At 53.7% G+C, this 12,665-nt stretch overlaps 1 protein-coding gene across 5 annotated transcripts in view; it reads right to left on the reverse strand.

The window, feature by feature from the left end:
- TFDP1 (transcription factor Dp-1) overlaps positions 1–11,389 on the reverse strand; it is a 42,654-nt gene extending 31,265 nt beyond the window's left edge. Inside the window, exons 1-2 of one of the 5 annotated variants that reach the window (XM_003799980.3) lie at positions 11,062–11,283; positions 10,224–10,298 (exon numbers count right to left, since the gene is read on the reverse strand). In XM_003799980.3, the coding sequence (XP_003800028.1) occupies positions 10,224–10,235 (12 nt within the window). In that variant the 5' untranslated portion in view covers positions 10,236–10,298; positions 11,062–11,283. Of the gene's footprint in view, positions 1–2,756; positions 3,325–10,223; positions 10,299–11,061 lie in introns of those variants that run through there. The other 4 variants (XM_023519203.1, XM_023519204.1, XM_023519205.1 and 1 more) reach the window with 4 other exon arrangements.
- Between the last annotated feature and the right edge of the window lie 1,276 nt (positions 11,390–12,665).

Below are 12,665 nucleotides of genomic sequence, written 5' to 3' on the forward strand. Positions count from 1 at the left end.
ACACGCCCTGCAGAGCCCAACACACGCCCTGCTGAGCCCAACACACGCCCTGCTGAGCCCAACACACGCCCTGCAGAGCCCAACACACGCCCTGCTGAGCCCAACACAGGCCCTGCAGAACCCAACACTCGCCCTGCAGAGCCCAACACCCGCCCTGCTGAGCCCAACACCCACCCTGCTGAGCCCAACACAGGCCCTGCAGAGCCCAACACCCACCCTGCTGAGCCCAACACCCGCCCTGCAGAGCCCAACACAGGCCCTGCAGAGCCCAACAGAACCAACAGAACAGCTGGAAACCAGTGGGGTGTTGACAGGTACACAGGTGCCAGGTTCAAGAAGAGGAGCCTATGGGTGCGCCACCTGCTCTACAACCTCCAAGGCCAAACCTGCATCAGTTCTCAGTGAAAACACACAGGTGCACACCAGAGACCACACTAGATGTTCAAAGCTACAAGCAGTCATGATCGCCCCCACTGGGATACAGCCTGACAGCCACTAGCAAGTGTAGTCAGGAACAAAGAGTCTCCATTAACAGCAATGCTGACTTTGCAGGACTCACGTTCACCCCAAGAAGCAAATCACCCCTGAGGGAAGGTTGTGTGAGGAGGCCACTGTACTGTTGCCTGGGTGGGAGTGACTTTTAAGGTGGGTACGACTTTTCAGATTCGTTAGCTGTGCACTTCCTATCTGTGTACTTCATGGTATGTATGTTATCACTCATGAAGAGCTTTTTGGAACTTTATAGTATGTATATTATCATTTGCTGATGTCTTTTCAGTCATCAGAATGCTAAACAGACAACTATCTTAATAAGTAATAACCACCAGCTAGAGAATGCAATGGGGGAGAAACAGTCATGGGTAATAATTTTTTCAAAAGTATAATATTATCTAAAATTAAACCTATGTGCAAGGTCTTTTATTTACAAAGCTGTAGAACTTTACAGAAGATGATAATTTTTTAATGATGAAGAAAATTTTACCCAAACGGTGAGTCAAATCTCATTCTTGGAAAAGAACTGTAATGGATTAAAAGACAAACACCTAATAGGAAAATACACAAAACCCACAAAGCTGTTAATAAACAAAGACAAATGTTCCATCACATTTGCACTGAAACACAAAGAAAAACCTCCCTTGCTAGCCTGGCAGAGTCCAGCTGAAGAGCTGCAGGGTGGTGCCATGATCCTCTCCCCAGTCCTCATTCCTGGGCCGGTGACTCCCCTCATGGGGAGCTGGGCTGTGTAAATCAAAGTGAACTACTGGCAACAACCCAAAGACACGGGCAGAGCTGGTCTCAGTCCATGCAGACGGCTACAGGGAAAGTCCCAGCCTGGGCACCCTACAGAGAGCAGATCACACCTACGGCTCCAGAGGGTGGCAAGTGAGCTCACTCTGTGGCTTCCTCGAAAAGACACTAATCCCACCATTGGGGCTCCAACCTCCTCATCACCTCCCCATTAAGCAGGAGGTTCCAAGCCATGAAGGACGTTTGGTACAGTACAGCCATCTCAGGATGGAGTGAACAAAACTAGAAGCAACTAAAACGTGACCGAGGTGTCAATCAAGCAAACTTCTCAAATTTTGGTGTAACTCAGGAATATCTAAACACTGCCTATGTGACAATAATAATGAACTATGTTAACTGTCTGGGGTATTCTTAAAGCACTATCTCTGAGAAACACAGACTAATCAGTATCTATCTGTTTAATGAAATGACCCCCAGAACACACAGTCACCCGAGTCAACACAGGGATAAGCGTGTGCACCTGAAATGTTCCATGAAGGTGTTTTAAATCATCTACGTCTTATTAACCAAAGGGAAAGCGCCCAGGACACACTGTGGCGTGAAGCAGCCCAGCTGGTAGCAGGATGTGGGTTGATTCACAGACCAAGTACGGCAGGTCATCACCAAACATCAGCAGCAGAAATTTCAGGAGACTACTGACTTTCTTTTGGACACATTTCTGCACCACTTGAAATTTTTTTTTTTCAGACAGTCTCAAGCTGTCGCCCTGGGTACAGTGCCATGCTGTCACTACTCACAGCAACCTCAAACTCTCGGGCTTAAGCAATTCTCTTGTCTCAGCCTCCCAAGTAGCTGGGACTACCGGTGCCCAGCACAATGCCCAGCTATTTTTGTTGTTGTTGTTGTTTAGCAGGCCCCAGGCCAGGTTCAAACCCACCAGCCCTGGTGTATGTGGCTGAGGCCCTAACCACTGAGCAACTGGTGCCGAGCCACAACTTGAAATTTTAAACAAATCCTTCATTCCTGTAACTAGACAAAGCAGTTACGCTACTTTGTCACCTAAACAAAGGGTACAGACTCTCCAACCTGAGGTCCGGCCCAGCATTCCCAGAGAAGGGACAGGCAGACAGCTATGCCCAGGTGGGCAGAGAGGAAGGGGTCAGAGGCCCAGGCCGGGACAAAGGATGTCACCAATCCCACAAGACTCACATGAAAAGAAAAGGAAGAAAGAGCAGGCCCCACCCAGGGGACAACAAGAAGCCCATGTCCTAGGACTAGGGCAGGATGGGGGATGGGTGTGCTTCCAGTCCTCCTGCTCTTCAGAGAGGCAAAGTGACTGCTCAACTGGCTGTTGAGACGACCTTTTCAGCTGGTTTCCCCTCAGCGGGATCCGCCCTGAAGGCCAACTCCTAGGCCTAGCCACAAGCATCAAATGTCCTGAGCTCTGCACAAAGAGTCGCAAAGCCACAGAGAACATGGAGCAGCTCCAGAAGAGTTCAGAAGGCTACCTGCATCCACGTCCTGGGGCAGGTTTGCACCACACAAGCTGCATTCTCAGGGCTTCTGAGGGGCCGAGGGGCTAGAGGAGATGCGGCCAGGCAGTGCTGGAGACACCTGCAGAGGCAGGTGCCAGGATGTCACCCTTCAGCTAACAGGAAGCTGACCTGAACACTGCAGGCTGCCAAGTGCCTGTGACATCAACTCCCCACATCTGTGCCCTGCTAAGGCCTTGCCTCTTTCAGCAGTGCCCCCACCACCCCACTGGGCAGCCCCCTGAACTCCAAGAGCCCACAACAGGCGTCCAGAGGGAGTCCCTCCAGAACTCTGAGTAGACCTAGGCCCAGCCTGGAGCTCCTGGATCCACAGAAGCCACACATCCACTCTGTGAATCATCAGGCCCAGCCAGGGGGACCAAGCACCAATGCCCACCCCACATCCTCATAACCCTGTAGGAAAGGTGCATCTGCTACCCATGCCCAAGAGGCCAGCAAACTAAGGCCCAGGAGAAGCCACCGCCTGAGGTCATAGTACCAGAGAGCACAGCCACTGGAGACCTCTGTCCCATGCAGCCCCTCCTCCTCCATCCATCAATCCTTACCTGAAAACCATGATAATCACTCCCAGGAAAACATAGCCACATGGCCTCAAAGTGTGGCCTCAGAGAAGAGCAGCCCCACAAAAAGCCAGTCATCCAGGGAGAGAGTGACCAACCGCATTCCACCAAACCTGCCTGGGGACTCCTGAAGCCCGGAAGTCTGGGATTGGTGCTGGGCCACAGTCCTGACCAGCTGGTGGTGTCAGTGGGCTTGGGACACTGGTCTTGCCCACGGCACTGGGGCAGCAGCACTGTGCAGCCAGCATGGGGAATGGGGGTAAGGTGGAGGTAGGGGTGGGCTCCTCTGTCCACGAAGCAGGGGCTCAGCACAAGTGGGGGAGCATGCGATCTCCTCCCCATTAGCCTCTCAGGCCCAAGAGGAGAGAGAAAGGCTCAAACACTGGGGCTAAGCAGACCTTCTCAGGGCAGACCATGGCCCACACCTGCTACAAGTTCCCCTCAGCAGCACCCAGATGCGGGCAGCACAGTCCACTAACCACATGCCAATGAAGGTAGAGGTGGAGCCGAGGGCCCAGCCGTGTTGCAGAGATGAGTCCTTGTGCAGACAATTCCTGATTCCTTCCCCTCCGCGCCCCCAGGTACGGCAAGCCCTGCAGTGCCCAAAAGCCACTCTCCCTCTGCTAAATGAAGAGGCCACATGAGTTCCGAGGACAAGTCCACAGGCCGAGGTTTCACAGCTCCCCGGAGGTGTGAAGTTCAGGAAACCGTCTCACCTTCCGGAGGGGCACACCAGGCACCGATGGGGCTGAGATGGGCCCTGGTAACTCTCAGCCACCAGACCCAGAGGCTACTTATCTGAACAGTAACAAGGAAAACGTCTACCCCTGCTGCCGCACACTGCTCAAACCTAAACTAAAAATGATAGATTTTCAAAAGATGCTGTACAATGACTGTCAAGAACAAATAACTGCACGATAGGCACAACTCTGTGACTGATCCCAAAATGCAGTCATGAAGACAAATTCAAGGCAGGGCTCTGACCATGGACACCTCCCTCCCACCTGCTTCCTACTAATCAGGATTTAGGTTCTATCCACAGATGTGACCTAATATATTTTACTGCCAATCTGGATTTGTCCAAAAGGCAAAAAAAAGTAGAGTCTAAAAATAAGACCAGGCAAGGTCCTCCAAGTCATTAGCACTTCCAAGCAGCTGAAGAGACCTGGTGGCCACTCCTCACACTGTCTGTTATCATTTACTTGGAAAGTTCTGGGAATACAAAAACTACTACTTTAAGCTTGGTCCTCAAAGAATCTTGATGATCATATCAAATATAAATGAACAAATATGTGCTATTCAACTAAATTTATTTGTATTATATTTTATTTTTAATCACTTATTTTTTAGATAGGATCTTGCTTTGTCATCTAGACTAGAGAGTCAGGGTGTCATAGCTCACTGCAATCTCAACCTCCTGGGTTCAAGAGATCCTCCTGCCTCAGCCTCCTGAGTAGCTGGGACTGTAGGTGACCACAATGCCGGGCTATTTTTTTCTATTTTCAGTAGAGAAGGAGTCTGTTGAGGCTGGTCTCAAATTCCTGAGCTGAAGGGATCCTCTTGCTTCGGCCTCTCAGAGTGCTGGGACTACAGGCGTGAGCCACCACTCCTGGCACTAACACAAGTTTTTACTTTCAACTCTGGTCAAATAACAGAAGAAACATAATGTTAATACCTTGCTATAAGTTATGGACAAAAGGTATTTAATTATAATGTATTTAATTTATAAAAAGCAGATACAAATTAACAAGACAGCTGGATGTGGTGGCTCATGCCTGTAATCCCAGCACTCTGGGAGGCTGAGGTGGGTGGACTGTTTGAGCTCAGGAGTTTGAGACCAGCCTGAGCAAGAGCAAGACCCCGTCTCTAAAAGAAATAGCTGGGCATTGTGGCAGGAGCCTGTAGTCTCAGCTACTTGGGAGACTGAAGCAAGAGGATCCCTTAAGCCCAAGAGTTTGAGGTTGCCGTGAGCTACGACACCACAGCACTCTACTGAGGGCAACAAAGTGAGACTCTGTCTCAGAAAAAAAGAAAAAAAAACAAATCAACAAGAATAAACAGAAAAGAAAACTGAGCACTGAATATGTTCATCAATTCACAAAGAAATACATGATGTTTCAGAAGAAAAATATTCATTTCTCAATCCAAAAAAAAAGCAAAGTAAAACAAGATGCAATTCAAAATTTCACCTATCAAACTGAGGAAGTTTTGCAGGTTTTAAAATTGTTATTGCACTCGATGGTGAAAAGGGAACATTTAAAATGGCAGCTCTCTTTATTTACAACCAGATGCAAATAAAGCTAAGCCAGTGCAATCACTTGGAAAGTGACCACACAACAGGTCTCAAAGACACCACGCAAGTGCATACACAGCTGCTGTCCCATCACACACCCTGAGGACCACTGCAGACTTGCACAAGTCTGAGAAGACTTAACTGGAAACCACCAGAGTCCCCACCACAGGGTGCAACCAAGCAGCAGAAAGGGCAGCTGTTCTATCTCCACCAGCTGACATGCCAAAGTAGCTGGCACTTAATGTGCCCTATGGACAGTATGCACACCTGTGCCCAGCAGGAGTCCAACAGCCCAAGCTCTGCCCCAGAGCAGGGAAGGGCACACAGGAGGCTCTGGGTGCACTGGGCTCTGGCTGCCCCTGCCCATCATCTGTCAGGGCTGCTCAGACCCGAGGTCCCATGAATCACTGAGTGGTAGGCATGTGCACATGCCCATGTCAATGTCCTGGAGCCACAGGGGACTAACTGGACCTCACTCAGTCTGACCAGAATCCCCTTCAAAACCAGGTCATGTAAAAACAGGGTTTTGCTGAACAGAGACTTACATGCACATAACAACTCTTCATCTGTGGCACGTGTAGATAGCCTGTGAACTGTAAGACAAGGACAAGGCCATGTTGGACAACCCAGGAGCCTGTGCAGAGGCAGGGCTCTGTGGGCATCTGGGCTGCCAGCAAGGATCTGCCATAGGCTGACTCCTTCCAGGCCCCATGTTGTACACGAAGATGCAGAGAGCGGGTACGCCTGTTACGTCTTATGAGTTCACCTCACACCTCCCCTTCCACTTGGAGACCTCCATGTGAGGGTAGGATCATCTGAGAGGCACAGAACAGCAGGGATGTGGCTTTGCTTGGCCACAGCAAAGGCCACATCTTCCCTGGCGGTGAGGAGGCTCTGCTGGACACTGAGGAATCCTGGCGGGGCCACACTTATTCACCAGGTTCCTGCCAGCCCCAACTCCAGAACTTCGGACACTGTGGTGGCTGACACTAGACCTGAAACTCAGAGGAATCACTGCAACACATTCCAGGGTGTGCATCCACAGACAGCCCCTTGAGCACCAGCCAGAATGGGAAGCCAATGGGAGTCACCAACCCAGAGACACACCATCCGTGATCATGGCTAGACGTCCTCCCTGGGCGCTGCTGGGAAGTCTCCCAGGTGCGTGGATCCTCTAGGGCATCGGCAAAGGTCAGCAAGGCCTGCCTCCTTGAGCAGGAGGGCATCCAGAGGGACAGTCCAGCAAGGACATTCTTCCCCAAGATGCCAACAGTTCTCTCAAGCCGAATGCCAAATGACTGAAGTGCTGCTGCTGGTGGCTGCGGAGACACGTACGCAAGGGGCTTCCACGCTGGCTGCCTCACAACACCAATAACGAAATTCAAACGCATAAAACAAGTCTCTGATTCCAGAGACAGGGGCTGCACTTACCACCACTGCATCCCCAGGCCCTGCCCTGTGCCCCTGAGGGCTGCCTCAGTTTACCCCCCTCACCCCCAGTCTGCCATGACTCACTCCCAGTCTCCTGCTAGTGTTTTAAAGGTGCTGGGTCCCAGGGTCCCAGGAACACTGGGGAGAGAAGTGTGTGCAAAGGAAGCATTAGTAGCTATTGATCACCAGAGGATGGGGGTTATTTTCATATATAACTAGAAAACATAGGAGTTTTTTCTTACACACAGAATTACAGTGTTTCCTCTAGAAACCTTTTTTTGAAATATGCAAATATTTGTTTTAGAAACAAAAAACACATAAGATTTATAGTACAAGCAAGAGCCCACATAACCCCCCACCAACATCCTCTCTAGCCATCCCTGCACCAGCTCCGTGCACCACTCTACCTCCAGACGCCCCACACCGATGGTGCACCGATGTCACACCATGACATCACACGAGCATCGAGCCTACCTGGCACTGCAAAAGTTCAATAAATACATGCAGACCGATGAAGAGGTTATCAATATTCTACGTACTTGCACTGACTTCACAGTGAGAAACCCACTGACCAGGCTTGGGTATGAGCCTGAACCAAAACATAGCTTCAGCAGGAGAGAAACAGCCCTGCTTTTCTGGAGGTCTTTTATAAAAAGATAGCTTGGCAGGGCCCAGTGGAAGGACCTATGGTCCCAGCCACGCTGACACTGGGCCAGAGCCCTTCAAGCCTAGGAGAATGAATCTACCAGGCAACATGGTGAGGACCGCCCCCACCAAAAACAGTGCAACCGGCCCCCAACAGACCAAAAGCCACATTACCCTGGTACGGTGAGGCCTGAAGTAAAACCCCCACTGCCTACTGTCCAGCCCTACCACCCACTCCTCACTGACCTGCACTTGCCCATGCACCTGCTCAGAGTATCCATCTCCCATGTGCGCAGTGCCTGTCCCATGACCCCACCCACTGCCCCATCCTGCCAGGCCAACCCCATTTGTTCCCCGCACCTCCTGCCTCCCTCCCATGCAGACATCCACTAACCCCTGTCCACGTGCTGGCCCCAAGGCCCATAACATGAGGTGGTTGCCAGCATCTCCACCATGTCTTCTCTTTCCCTCATCTGTCTCCAGCATCCTCAGCCTCGCGCTCACAGCCTCTGGGTCTGCCCTAGTCCACTCCAAGTCCCAGAGCCTCCACAGGCTCCCCCACACTCAGTGGCCTGTGGGCTCCATGGAAGCCCAGAGCCCTACCAGCTGAGGTCTCAGCCCGAGCCTTAGCCCCCAGAGCTGACAATCACCCTACCACCTGCTTACCTGATGCCTGGCCGTCTCAGGAGCCCACCTATCTGCTCATGAGGTTCCCTCCTGCAAAGACTGCCAATATCATCATTTTTTTTGAGACAGAGTCTTACCTTGTCACCCCCAGTAGAGTGCCATGACATCATAACTCACAGCAACCTCAAACTCCTGGGCTCAAGGGATTCCCTTGCCTCAGCCTCCCTCGTAGCTGGGATTATAGGTGCTCACCACAACACCTGGCTGTTTTTTAGAGATGGGGTCTTGCTCAACTGCTCTTGAACTCCTGAGCTCAAGCGATCCACCTGCCTCAGCCTCTCAGAAGGCTGGGATTACAGGAGAGAGCCACCGCATGCACACAAGCATCATTTTTCTAAAACTGAAAGTCCCACCTCTACTCACACAAAAATGTGTTTGCCTGAGAGGATAGACCTCTTGACTGGTTCCCACCTGCAGGATGCAGCTCCCCTACTCACCGCATCCTCCTGGGAATAGGAACAACCACCTTGCTAAGTGCCCATGGGACTTCCTGGCCTCCCCAAATTCAGCCCAGGTGGGTCAGACCACAGTCCTGTTAGCTCCAGGGCACCCCAATCCTTGGGCCAGCCCAGCACCTGCAGGTGCACATCTCAGCCAACGACATGGGAGGGGACACTTGGGTCCTCCTCCTGCAGACTTGACCACCTGCCTGCATGTTCCGCCAGTCCACACTGGGTGTGGACAGAGACGGTGCTAACTAAATAGGTGTGGAATGAAAGAAGGGTTCAGACACACTATTAACTAAGTGTCGCAGCCTGTGTGACCAGAACTGCATCCTGACAGAGGTGCTGGCCTTGCTCCTCCTTGGAGTGCCTGTTGGCACCCAGTAGCCCTGGATGTGCACAGAGCTAGGGCACAGGCACCAGACTACAGGGAGCAAGAGCTATCGGACACCACACTTGAGTTGACATTGTCAAAACCACATAGGGTCCACCTGCATGCTCTTCCTTACTCTGTAAAGCCTGGGTGCTTGAGGACAGGGATGGTGTGTGATCAATGGGGACATGCTGGGCAAGGCTCTTCAGAGATGGTCAAAACCTCCAAACTGATGGAAAGGGTTCAACTTCCGTGAAGTCCAGCACCTGGACACACTTCTAGTACAGCTGTGTGTACCCCAGGCAGACGCAGCACATCGGTCTGTACGTTCTTCCGATTCTGTATGGTAGGTCAGTACCAAGTCCTCTTTTGGTTGATTTACAGAACAATGCACTCCAGGAAACCCTACTGGGCAGGCCTGGTGTTGATGTGAACTCAGCAGATGCTACTGAGCACAGTCAGGAACTGCATGGCCTCTCAGTCTACATTTCTGGACCCAAAAGCCTACTTCTCCACATAAGTTAAAAAATTATTCAAAGGGTTCTACAGTTTCATGACAAATACCAAGCAAGCTAACCACCATTTTCACATTTTATCTTCCTGAGAAAGAAACGGCCAAACAAGTGCTGAGTGCTTGCCCCGTGAAAGCTGAGCACACAAGTCTGTGGGCAGACAGGTGCTGCCCAGCAAGGCCCCCGTCTGTGCTGGAGCCCTCAGCACCCGGTCCCCCTCCCATCCCCAGGGCAGCAACTGCTGAGCTTTGCACTCTATCTAGATTTACAAGTTTAGTACAACCTGGAAAGTTAAGGAAAAGTCAAAACAACACCATTCAAGCACCACCTGATGGGCAGCCAGGACAGGCGGTCACAGACACCCGTGCCCCACTGCCCCAGGTCTGGGGAAAAAGCCCACAGCCACGTGCTGTCACTCTGAATGAGAGCAGCAGTACCAGGCACACGTCTGTCTGCAGCACAAAGCCAATATACTTACATCTTTTGCCATGTTACCAGGTCCGGGAAATCAATGCTATAAACGTTCACCCTCCAGAGAAGAAAAATTACTTTTCTGGTAAAAAGGAAGGAAAAACAAAAAATAAGTAAAATGAAAAAAGAAGTTAAGAAAAAACCCAGCACATAGTAAAGGAAACAATTCCCACCAGCACTGGACGCGCCTTCAAGTAGCAGGGACCTTCCTGCCACCTGGCAAAGGTGCCCTCAACCCACGAAGGGGCGGCCAACGACTCCCACACTGGGGTTTCAACCCGTGTCGCCAAATGCAAATATATCTCAGGAAAACCATCCAGCGAGGCCCAGACCCACGGGGCCCAACTCAGCAGCCCTGGTCACAGCGTAGAGCCCCAAAGACCTCCAGCGCCCGCTCTCACGCTGGCCAGTGCCTCCGACAGGTGGGGACAGGTGGCTACGGTGGGCTCACTGGCCCCGCCCGCCCCGACCTGTCACCAGGCCTCGGGCCGCCCGCTAGGCACCTCCCGCGCGCCGGAACCGTGTCCCCGCGAGGCCAGCCTCCCTCCCAGCCCGAGCTCGGTCGACCTCTGACCCGGGCCCCCAGGTGCGGGGCGTGGGCACTGCCATCCGCCTGGCGGGCCTGAGGACACCCGCCCCGCGGGTCACCTGGCCCCGCAGCACCGAGAGCGTGGGTCCCTGGACCCAGGAGCACGCGGGCGCGGGAGGGCGCAGGCCCGGGCCGCGCGGCGCCCGCACGCGGCAAAGGCACAGGATGGGGAGGCTGCGGCGCCCCTCGCACGCGCCCGCGTCCCCCACCCCAGGCCCGGCCCAGCCGCATCCTCCGCCCGCCCGTCCGCCCGCACCTGGCTCGCCCGGGCCGGCCGCGCGGGCTGGGGGCTGGGGACCAGGCCAGGCCGGGGCGGCACGCGCGAGCTCGGGGAGACGCAGGGCGGGGACCGGGCCGGGCGGTCCCGGCCGTGGCGGGGTCCCTGCCCTGGGCCGAGCGGCGCCGGGACGCGGGGCTCACCCTGGCCGAGCGTCGGGCCAGCGTGACGTGCGCGCGGCGCGGTGACGTGGGCGGCGGCGAGCCCGCTCCGCGCAGCGCGCCTGCGCGCCTTTTCGCGCCTTCGGCGCCCTCCTCCTCCTCCTCTTCGTCCAGCTCCGCGGGCTTCTCCTCCTCCCGCCAGCGCTCCGCGTCCGGGGAGCGGGAGACGCTGTGCGTGCGAGTCCATGTGCGCGTGCGCCAGGCGGGGAGGGCAGGGCCGGGAGAAGGGTTGTGCGCGCGCGGGGTGCGCACCGGGAGGCCAGGTGCAGTGGGGCTGTGTGGATGTGTGTGCACGGAGGTGAGGTGGGCAGCTGCATGTATGCCTGTGTGTGCACGTGCGTGTGTGTGCGAAGGCGAGATGGGCAACTGTGTGCATTCTGTATGTACAGGAGTGCGTGTGCTAACGAGGGTGAGGTGGGCCTCAGTGTGCATCCAAACATTTTCGGTCACTGCCTTGCCTAGTGTGTATGTGCACGGAGGAGTGGGAGCAGGATGTGTACATGCTGAGTATGCGCACGGAGAGGACCCTTGTGCGCAGAACCTATGTGCACAAGGAGCGGGACAGTTGTGTGCACACCCGTAGGAGGGCAGGAGGCCTGGTGGGTGTGGGTGTCATGTGTATGTGGACATTCAGAGGAAAGGAGGTCAAGAGTGTGTGCTTGCGTCAACAAGGTCTCTGCCCCAGCCCCTGCTAAGCAGTTGGCTTCCGAGTACATGCCCACCTTCACCTGGATTCCCAGCAGTTCCGGGTGTCCTCAATCCCCCGCTTCTACACAGCCAGGAGGGAAGACCCAGTAACTGGGGTCGGGGGGCTTTCTTTGCAGCTCAGACCTGTTGGACCCCCAGCCCCAGAAACAGTCCACCTGGAGCCGGCAGCTCCAGAGCCAACCAAGAGAGGCAGCCAGGCCTGTGGCCCTGAGACCTGAGCTCAGGGTTGCACCAGGCTCTGTGTTCAGTAAGCGAAGCATAATCAGGACTTTGGAAAACCTCAGGAGGGGAACGAAAGCCTCCCTCTGTCCCTGACGCCACCACTTTGGGGGGTTCCACACTTACTTTTATGCTAAGGCCACTCCTGCCCCTTGGGTAAAGCTCTACCCCCCAGAAAGCTGCTCCCCGACCTGCACTGGTTACAACTTAATTAGCGCTGGTGTCTTCTTTGAGGACAAGCAGAAATGTGCGGTTCCGTGTGGTCTTATCACAAATAGATCCTCTGAGCAGTGACAGATGGACAGGAGACTCCCAGAGGAGAAGGACCTTGTCCTGGGCTGGTGGTATTAATGCCCTGTGAGCAGGTCCCCTTGAATTTTGCATGTATAACCCACCATTCGGTTGCTCAAGTAGGCCTGTGTTCTAGCTCTCTTCCTTCTGTTTCATGGGAATTCCTTATTTTTGACTAAATTTTAATATCCAACCAGTGATAGC

This window comes from Otolemur garnettii, unplaced genomic scaffold, assembly GCF_000181295.1.
Source record: "Otolemur garnettii isolate 467f Iridium unplaced genomic scaffold, OtoGar3 scaffold00161, whole genome shotgun sequence".
Taxonomy (NCBI): domain Eukaryota; kingdom Metazoa; phylum Chordata; class Mammalia; order Primates; family Galagidae; genus Otolemur; species Otolemur garnettii.